The 11,256-nt window shown below is 32.9% G+C and overlaps 1 protein-coding gene across 1 annotated transcript in view; it reads right to left on the minus strand.

Moving 5' to 3' along the window:
- The window catches only part of LOC108766957 (RNA-binding protein fusilli), a 125,160-nt gene that overhangs the window by 33,817 nt on the left and 80,087 nt on the right, over positions 1-11,256 (minus strand). The window contains exon 4 of the mRNA XM_018516549.1: positions 6,370-6,459. Coding sequence (XP_018372051.1) covers positions 6,370-6,459 — 90 coding nt within the window. The remainder of the gene's footprint in view (positions 1-6,369; positions 6,460-11,256) is intronic.

The raw sequence follows: 11,256 nt of genomic DNA on the forward strand, positions 1-11,256 counted from the left end.
TAATCATCCTTTTTTATTTCTTAATGAAATAAACCTACTGAAGAAACTACTTGAAAAACGTATCAATAATAGTACTTTCAAGATAACATGGAAAGCCATTGTCCATATTATAATTATCATGTTGTAATTTTTAATTATATATTATTGCATAATATAGTATTGGGTATGGGTTTCAGCCCTTTTTTAATGAAAAAGATGTATTTATTTAAACAAAACAATACAAAGTAAGGTCATTCAAAGTATGCTCCATCAGAAGCGACAACTTTCCCCCACTTTTCAAGTAATAAACAGATTCCTCGAAGGAGGATCTGGTTCTTTTGAAGCGATCCATTTATCAAGCCATTTTTTGATATCTTCATAAGAATTGAATCGCTCTCCAGAAAGGGCCAACAGCATGGACCGGAACAAATGGAAATCTGAAGGAGCAATGTCCGGTGAATATGGCAGGTGAGGTAGAATTTCCCACTTCACTCCTTCCAAGTATTTCTTGACCGGTTTTGCAACGTGTGACATAGTATTGTCACGTAGCAGAATCAGCTTATCGTGCCTATTGTCCCATTCCTATTGTTTTTGTTTCAAAGCTTAGTTCAAACAAATCGCTTCGAACGGGTATCAACTACTGTGCTCAAAAGCTTGAACACACACCTTTCAAATACATGTATTGCCGTTTTATCAAACACACAAGCAGTGCTACTAACGACATCTCTCTAATGGGCGGAAACTTATTCCCATACCTAATATGTTAATAATAAAATATGTTAATAATAAAAGATTTATTTTAATTATTTATTAAAATAAAAATCACGTAGGAAAGAAAATATTTTAATAATATTTGCCGGAGAGATATGCTCCCAGCATATCTCTCCGTATCGCGACGCTCCTGGGGCACAGCGTCATGTGAGCGATCGGCGGCTCGGCCGGTAGGGGGTATCGCCTCAGGAATCTGCCCGAAATGAGCAACTAATTCCGAGCACTGATTTATACAATATCTTTATTCATTTATGTTGTCAATATTGCGCTTAAGGCTCGAAATTTTATAAATCTATGCTTAGAATTGGAATCAGCAATACCAAAAACCCCCAAAATACACTATTTTTGAGAAAATAAATATTTTTTATATTTGATCGTATGTTGGGAGGATCCCGTTTGCCTACAATCTCGATTGCACATACCATTCATATCAGCTAGTGCCTAGTAATTTTTCACTGCTTTATCAATGAGAATGTTTTATTTTTAAATTAGCCAATTAGCGACGCATGTGTGCAACATGCAATGTGTGCAATCGGAGCCTTCCCGTATGTTTCTTGCTGGGAAAGCCACTTTTATGGCTCTGCACAAATCTCGAAATTTTACGCCATGTTATTTATATAGAAAAATTTTTGAGAAAAAAGAATCACTTTTAATGAAAAAATGATCGCGTTCAGCAGATTCAACTGTTGTGGAACGGATCCGTGAGCGCTCGCTGCTATTGGATGATCTAGAAGAATACACCAATAGCAGCGAGTGCTCACGCATCTGCTTCACAACAGTTGAGTCTGCTGAACGCGACCAATGGCTGCGTTCAGCAGACTCAGCAGTTTTGCAACCGTTTTATGATTCGTCACGCTGATTGGATTATACTTTTAGATTTAAAGGAATAGTCCTATCTCAGCGAAGAATCACAAAACGATTGCAAAACTGTTGAGTCTGCTGAACGCAGCCAATGCCGGCAGTCTAAAGGTTAAAGTATACGCCTCGGTATACGCATTAACAGACGTCTGTGAGATGGAGTTTAACCTGTAGAAGACCGAAGGTCCATTTAGAAACTCGACAGTGGCGCTATCTTTTTTACTACTCAACCTCATGACATTGACAAAAAAGTTCTAGCCCTTTAAAATAAAAAAGTCGATCAAAAACATGATGATCCTCAGAAGGTTAAAGAATGTCAAAAAGTTTCAAATTTGAGATCTTTACCATTTCTTAATTCAATATGACGCTCTCAGCTGTCACGTCGTAACATTTGCTTCGTATGAAAGCTGTGCAATCTATATACTTGCAAAATAGTAGTCCAGACTAGAGAAAGAGTATAATTTGCACGAAGAAACAACGTAGAGTTCTTAGATTTGGACCGTCTAATTAAAACATTATTGTTACACGAAAATGTATGTGTATATGTGGCATATGATGAGTGAGATATTGATACAGTAGTATATAGTGATGTGTCAATGACATGAAATCGTCTATAACATATGAGACTCGTCTATATATGTATAAATCGTAAACAGTCGTATGGTCTCAAATTGTAGGAAATTGACCAATCCTAATCGAATATTCTCCTTATGTTTGACTGTAATTGGTTAGTTTTTTACGACTTAAGATTCCACGACCGTCGTACGACTTCTATGTAAACGAACCTTAAATCCTACTTACACTATGCGTAACTTCTCGTCTTTAGGATCCCCTAAAGTTTTACGTCCTAAAATTTCATTGTAGAACGGCCACTTAAGAAAGATCAAAATTATACGAGGCATTGTGACGAGGGAAAAAAATGATCAAGACTGTCACAGTCCAGCGACAATGCGTAATGTCTTCTAAACTTGCACTTATGCATTTCCTCTTCGTAACCTTATATCCGCTAGTTAGTCTCCGATTTCTCATACCTGCACGAAGTGATCATTTGATTCGTGGCCTCGGCGAAATGTGCGCCGTCGACAAGTAAAAATCCGTATTTGCGGAATGCGTGAGGAATTGATCGCCGTTTCCTCGTTTACCTCGATAATAGATTCGTATTTTCTGAAATTTTCGGAAGTGTCGGACGAGAATAGCAAAAGATTACGGCAAGAAAGACTAACGTTCTTTTGTACTAATATAGATTAACTTTAATCTCTTTGTTTAACTTACTTTTTCATCTTTTTTTAATTCCAAGGATTAGAAAAAGATAAAGGGAAATTAAACAGAGATTTAAAATTAGTTTACATTGGTAGTAGAAAAATGGACATGAATATCGCTCTCTCTCTTGCCAAAAACCTTCTAAGATATTCTTCTAAAATAAAATTTTTATCTGACTAAGTACGTACCCAAAAAAAATTTCTAAGTGAATATTTTTCTTTTTGTAAATTCGCCAGAACCAAGAATCACATTTTACAGGTATTATTTTAAATTATCATGCATTAACCCTTAAAGCTATATTGAGATTGGATTGGTGTTTAACCAATCAGAAGAAAGAAGTTTAATATCAAATTTAGTGAAAGGGCATAATAGCGGAATAAGCATGTAAAATCTGTCCCCGCACCAATCGGACTCAAATTGGTGTCATTAGTTGGCACTCCTGAGATGTAAAACTTCCCCAAATATTAGCCTCGAAATTGCATTTTTTTGGGAGTTATGGAAGAAGAAAGCGAAATCAAAAAAGTGGTTTTCTTCGGAAACGACTGTATCGATTTTAATGAAAAAATATATGTTGTAAACATCATTTAGATAAGTTGAAAAAAATTTTTTGAAATTTTTACGATGAAAACAAAACCATTAAAAAAATGTTTGAATTATTTATGAATTTTTTTTGGTGATATTTTTGAGTGACCATTTTTATACTTCATAAAAATAATCTGTAGACTCTCTACTTTAACATGTTTTTTTTTTAATTGATCGGAGTGGTGGAACATGGTTAAAAAAACAATCATTCGCGCAACGCCGCACAGTGGACCGAAACGTCGAAATCAGTGAACATCAACTAAAAAATGAAGTCGTGACTTTTTTATTCAAATCATGAAAAATATACTGCAAAATGTTCAAACCAAAGTCTTTTGGCTCGTTTAATATATATTTGTTGATGATTCTTTCATAATTATTACTCAAACATTAACAATGTTGTAATTCGAAAATTAATGATAATATATTGCTTTCGTTTGACTTGAAATTACACAACGAAATTCTTATTTGTGCCTTGTTTAATTATGCACATTAAATTTGACATATTTAATAGTTGTTTTGCGCATATAATTATAAGATTTTACCTATATATATTATCTCTATACTTATCCTATTCAAACATAGAGAAATGTTTGATAATCATAACTTCATCGAAGTGTATAAAAAATTGGCCGCATTTGGCCGCGAAATCTAAACATGGATGTCATTTAGTAACATTTTTACTTTAAATATCTGCAAAAATTGAATGCCAGTAGGTTCCGGTTAACTAAATATAACTCTTTATATTTTTGATGCAATAATGTACGTAGCATTAATAGATGTTCACAGTAGTCTATCCATCCTTAATTGAGAATTATTTTGAATATATTCAGCGTTTCATCATTTATTATTATTGTTTAATGCATTGCGGTCTCTAATTTAGTTTATTATTATTGTTTAAATAACACAACTAAAGCAAATTTTTATAGTTTCGATTCGCATCATATCATTTCCTATTTAAATTATTACAAAGTATTTTTATAGGGAATTATACATATACAATAGATATATGTATGATTTCTGAATAGCATATTTTGAGAAATTAAAAGAATCATTTGTTGAAACTATATGGATGGCACGGCGTTGTGCGAATGGTTGTTTTTTTTAACCATGTTCCACCACTCCGATCAATTTAAAAAAATATATATTAAAATAGAGAGTCTACAGATTATTTTTATGAAGTATAAAAGTAGTCACTCAAAAATATCACCAAAAAAAAAGTTCATAAATAATTCAAACATTTTTTTAATGGTTTTGTTTTTATCGTAAAAATTTCAAAAAATTTTTTTCAACTTATCTAAACGATGTTTACAACATATGTTTTTTTCATTAAAATCGATACAATCGTTTCCGAAGAAAACCACTTTTTTTATTTCGCCTTCCCCTTCTATAACTCCTCAAAAAATGCAATTTCGAGGCTAATATTTGGAGAAGTTTTACATCTCAGGAGTACCAACTAATAACATCAATTTGAGCTCGATTGGTGCGGGGGCAGATTTTACATGCTTATTTCCGCTAAGCCCTTTACTTTGATTGGTTAAATTCCAATCCACAATCTTAATCTTAATCTCTAATCTGATGATGCCTTTATAGAAATTTAATGTTAGTGCTGGACAATTAATCATTTATTTTGAGTATTAAAAGTATATTATGTATTTTTAATACTTAATATATTTTTAATACACAGTATTTTTAATACTGAAAATAAGTTATTAATTGGCCAGTATCAGTATTAAATTTCTATAAGGGGAATTAACGATGATTATTTAAAAAAATTGAAGCTCCGATTGTACAGGAGCGAGTTTTGAATTTATTATAACAAAGACTAAACTTGAGATTAAACTTCTTTCTTCTGATTGGTTAAATACCAATCCAATCTCAATCTAGCTTTAAGGGTTGTTGTATGATAATTTAAAATAATACCTGTAAAATTCGATTATGTTGTAGAAGCTATTGAATTTAATGTAGCTCTAATTAACGTTACTATTAAACGCCAATAGGGCAGATTGAAAGACCGAACATGATGTCAAGCGCAACTCGTCTTTTTCTTTTTACTCACGTACGTATTATCACGATAGTACGCATTAACGTATGTGCAACGTAGCTTTTTGCAAGTTGAGTGTCACTGTGATAAGAGCCATCACACTGCTTAGAACATTGCGTGGCTTGATCTTCACTCAGTCGCTTGCGACTGAGAAAGAGAGTATGTATGATATGTTTCTAGAAGAACGAATGATCAAACGATAAAATCCCGAAATTTGAAACAACTCTGTTCTATATGCTGAGAATGTGAAATATTGAGAAAATGCGATACTGTCCACGAGATCGGAGAACATGTCTCTAAAGTGCACTCTTGAAAGGAGAATAACTCTTCGATGAGTGACTTAATCAGCGACGGAATCGCGACCTCCAAGGCCATCACGTCGAGCGTAAACACACTGCATATTATTTTGAGAAATGGGCGTACAGAAACGTTACACCATGCGTATATGTATACACGCACATAGGAAGAGTTCTTATCTCCCACGAGAAAGAAAGAGAGAGAGAGAGAGAAGTGAAAAGATAACTCGAATCTGCCGAGTCCAAACATTATAAGGACCCAGTATGAGGACCCTTTCCCCCTCATTTGTTTCAGAACATTGATAAGATTCTAATGCCCATTTTTATCAACATAGCTTTAATCTTAGTTCAACTTATCTTCATCTTTTTCTGGTTCTAAGAATTAGAACAAGATAAAAAGTAAATTAAAGTTAATCTACATTAACGGGCAATCTTCAGAATTACACGTATCGAATCGTATCGACTGAATTTTTCTTCCTTCTTTTTTCTAAAAAATTTCGAGACACAGATATAGTTTTCTTGTACATGTTCGCACGACGTCGGTAGACACGCATATTCTTTCGCTTATATTTATTCGCTTACCGTCCTTGATCATCCTCTGTATCACGTTGACCATATCCTGTATTTCTTTGACGTGAAAATCACTGTCAGTATCTGATGGCATTCCAAAATCTGATTATTAACTGTCAAGGAGAAATGTGTTCGATAAAATCGACTCTGGTAACGCTGATAAAACAATTCGTCCGCGCTTTCGACAAATCTCGTAAGAAAAACAAAGCCTAAAGATTGACTTTTAATTAGAACTGGTGCAATCTTTGCGCAATGCGTTAACTCAAATTTACCAGTAATCGTATGAAACTTTACTTTTAAGCGTATCTCACGCGTCTTTTTTTTTTTGGTCGTCGAACTATATGAGCATTAACTATAGAAATCAAAGCCTTAAACGGTCTAGCTGGATCTTAATGCTTGTATGATTTTTATGTAAATTTATATACTACGTATGTAGTCCCACAGAAACGCGCGCCGAAAAATTTTCGGTCTTGAAACGCTAACTCTACCGCAGTAATATCACGAGTTAAATTGACTAGCAATTTAACAAATTTTTGATGCTTATTCGCATCTTCGAAACGATCTTAATAATGATGAATAACATATTAAAATCTGTAAATAATTAATTCTTATTGCGAAAAATATTTACGTCACCTAAAGAGACGTTGTTCCTTCATATGCCAATTATTGCGAAGAATATTACTAAGGCCTCGGTAGTCTAAAGGCTTAGGACGCTCGCACGGTATGCAAGAGATCCGGGTTCGACTCCCGGCCGAGGTAATATTTTTCGCAATAAGAATTAATTATTTACAGATTTTAATATGTTATTCATCATTATTAAGATCGTTTCGAAGATGCGAATAAGCATCAAAAATTTGTTAAATTGCTAGTCAATTTAACTCGTGATATTACTGCGGTAGTTCAGTAGAGTTAGCGTTTCAAGACCGAAAATTTTTCGGCGCGTGTTCTGTGGGACTACATACGTAGTATATAAATTCACATAAGAATCATATAAGCATTAAGATCCAGCTAGACCGTTTAAGGCTTTGATTTCTATAGTTTGTGTTATCACATGTACGGTCCTATAATATATTATATTATATATGAGCATTATTTTGATACCATTGCAAAATTTACGGTGAAAAAAAAAGAAAGTATTGGTCTGTTCTTTTCAGTTGAACTTTTTGCAATGTTAGCTTTCGTATTGTTCTCTCTACGTTGAAAAGTAAAGGAGGAAAGAGATGGACATTACAAAAAGTTCAGTTGAAAAGAATAGAATAATCGAATAGTTTTTGAACGAGCTCAAGACTTCACGAACACCTTTAAAGAACACATTAAAGAGCGTAACGAAGACGCAATCTGGAAAGATAAGAGCTTTAAAACTATTTAAAAATATATATAAGAAATAATATTTAATATAATTAATATAATTCGTATCTTTTATGCGATTTCCATTTTCATGCAAACTCTTCGATTACAAATGACATTGGTGCCACTTTGCATATGACCTTAGTGATTATACAGACCTTACATAACGATAACGAGAGAAAAAAGTACATAGTAATAATATAAATATATGTATATATATATATATAAAATAAATTTACGTATTCGACTGGGATGAATTTTCTCGCGAGTACAACGCGAATTACAGACTTCGAGCATGTCAGGCTTGAATGAATGGAAGAACGACCAGATTAGTAAACAATATAATTTGGTAAACGATGGAACATAAACGGACATTACATGCCCCATGATTTAGAAACTACAAATGAACGGACGCTCTCATAATGACCCAGGCGCATTCAGAGAAAAAATGATTGCAGTTACTATAATTTACTTATAATTTATAGTTAAATATTTTAGTACTATAATATATGAAATATTGTAGTTAATTATATTTTCGGTGCCAACTATACATATTTTTTTATAAATATGATAATTGTTATTAACATTATAATAGTAATAGCTATATATATATATATATATAAATGAAACATAAGTAACTGTAATTATTTTACCATGCAATTATAGTCACAAACAATATCTTTTCTCTCAGTGCGATATCCATACATACGAATCACGCAGAGACTAATATAAAAACATAATCGAGCATCTAAACTTGGAAACTAGGATCGTCGAGGAAAGGTTCACTCGTTACTGGCCCGTTACCCATATCTTCATCGGAGGACTGACCTTTAAACCACGTCCCGATAAGACGGCATCGCCTCGTGAAGGCTTTCTCAAGTCATCTGGTCGTTTCTGATCGTAAAGTGCGACGTTCCTTTTTCCTCGCACACAATCTTTTCCTCTACCGCGATATGAACGATCCCAAAATGTGCCCTATCATCGAGACGAGTAACAAAAAGAGAAACGTAGGAATTAAGGTCACATTCCGACAATTTTAGCGAAGAGGGAAGGGTATTTCGCGTGTGCAGATTCCTGAATGAATCGTTGATTCTTCCATTTCGAAGATGTTAATTCTGCTACGCACTTTTGCCTAGAAATGACGATAAGATATTGGATTAGACTTCTAACTCGATATTGAAAAGTGAGATCAACTGAGACGTAATACCTCTCAAAAATCATGTAATCTTTTATATTTCTGACTTTTAAAAAATTAAGACTCTTATTCACTCACTATTATTATCTCAGATTGTGACGTCAAAATCGAGAAAATATACAACAAATATTCTTGTAAAATGTATTAATATGAAAATGTTTCAATAAAACGCTTGCAATCGATAGAATCAAAAAATATAAAATATAACGAAAACTCTTGTTTTGTTTCGTTAATTAATAAATAATCATATATTGAAAATGAATAACCAAAAACAATTAAATAAACTATGTTTACAACTATAACAAAATTAATAATATAGAGATAAATACAATTTTTTCTCAAAACAAGAAGTAATAGTATTTCGGTATATATTTTATTCTATTCTATTGGCTGTAAATATTATTTTAGCAAAAAATATTTCTGTTCAAATAGAATATTTACTGTATTTTCTTGCTTTGAACGTCTTGTGACGTCACAATTTGAGATAATAGTGGTGAATGAATAGGGGTCTTAATTATGAACACAAGAAAAATATCAATGAATTATTGCTATCTGGTCTGCTACACGGAATAGATCTCACTGCAAAATTTGCTTGATCTCTAGCTACTAATTTGTTTTAAATATGGACTGTAACGATTTTGGACAATACTTTTTTATTTTATGTTACTGCGTACTACTTATAAGAATCTGGATTTTTGACTTGCGAGATGTTTGTACGACTGCTCGTTTGTTTGCGTCATTAACCGGACTCTTATAATTTATCTTTCTGCACTATAATCTATGAAATACTTTTGGAATATGAAGATTAACAACTACATATTCTCGGTGTGTTGGACACGCAGCTTTACTTTCGTATATGGTTCTAATATCGGCATTATTGTCAATTATATGCGACTTATGTTGTGACCTAGACAGCGAAGTACTATTTATAATTATTATTTTCCGACTTTGTTACGCATGTTAATTTTTATTTTCCGCTATTTATATACTTCTATTTGAACTTTGAAAATGACCCGATTGCGGTTGAAACGTTAGTTTTTAGTCTTTAATAAATATAATTTGTTTCTTTTTCTAATTTTATGTCTATTTTAAAGCCTTTATTTCACATGTTACTTTTTATTTAAATGGCTCGTAGCTATTCTTAAATTTATTCTACTTTTCAATGAATATTACATGTCCGCTTAATAATATAGTCATCCTTATTAGCGTCACTCGGGAATATGCTAAATGACACTTTCGAAATTCTAACTGAGATAGAAGTAGTAGGAAAAACAACAACAATTTTGTTAAATTAAATTATAACATCAGTTTGACAGAGACAACAAAACCAATGTACCTGATAATCAAGCTAATAATATTACAAATTTATAATTCTCAAGGAGATATTTTTAAAAGAATTTTAAATTAATGTTTAAATAACATTTATATTGATGTTTATATTGATATAACATTAATGGATACAAAAGACTCCATGACAAAATACCCTGAATGTGCAAACGTCGCATCTGCGATGTGGCTGCGCATACGTGCATGCGTTCCAAGTGCGCGTGTGAACGGAATGTAAAAAACCAAAGTCTGGCTAATCTCGAACGCGACTCGCATTGAACAGGTGAACGGTGAATCGATCGATATTCATACGTGCATATTCGTACACATATGTCTCAGACGGCGCAGGTGGTCTTGTTTTATTAGTGCCAGGTAGATATAGCACGATACGCATGCTGGATATAAAAGGAGAATTGATATATATAGCTGATGTGAATCCGAATCGAAATTGGATTTGAGACGAACACGTTTCGTTTCGGGAATCTGTTAATTCTGACTTCTTAATGCAGGAAATATCAACTTCGAAATTCGAATTTCCATTAAAGTTATAACAAAGAATTCGTGTATAAAGTGCTAAATAAATGAGTAAATTAACAATAGTAATATATTTACTATCATATCGCTCATTTCCTACAACCACAACATGACTAAAAAAATAAAGTTTTCCAGAATTTATTTAATTGTTTTGAATCGTTAAATTTTGTAATATTAATTTTGAAATGTAATTTTAGTATAATAATTAATTGTAGAGGAATATATACAGGGTGTCAATTATGTACCGGGACGGTCAAATATTTCGACAACTTCCAACATTAAAAAAAAACGCTGAAACACGTGAAACGATTTTTCAAAAAATCTACTTTCTGCGGGGGGTGGCGCCCCCCCACCTCTTAAATGGCAAAATCTTAAATGGCAACATAGGGCGAGTGGGGGCTCATTTAAAAGGTAATTTCGAGACGAATCCAAAACACTACTCATAGAGGGCGTTGCGATCATTTATGGCGGAGTTATTTGATGAACATTGTTTCATG

This window comes from Trachymyrmex cornetzi, unplaced genomic scaffold, assembly GCF_001594075.2.
Source record: "Trachymyrmex cornetzi isolate Tcor2-1 unplaced genomic scaffold, Tcor1.1 scaffold12, whole genome shotgun sequence".
NCBI lineage: Eukaryota > Metazoa > Arthropoda > Insecta > Hymenoptera > Formicidae > Trachymyrmex > Trachymyrmex cornetzi.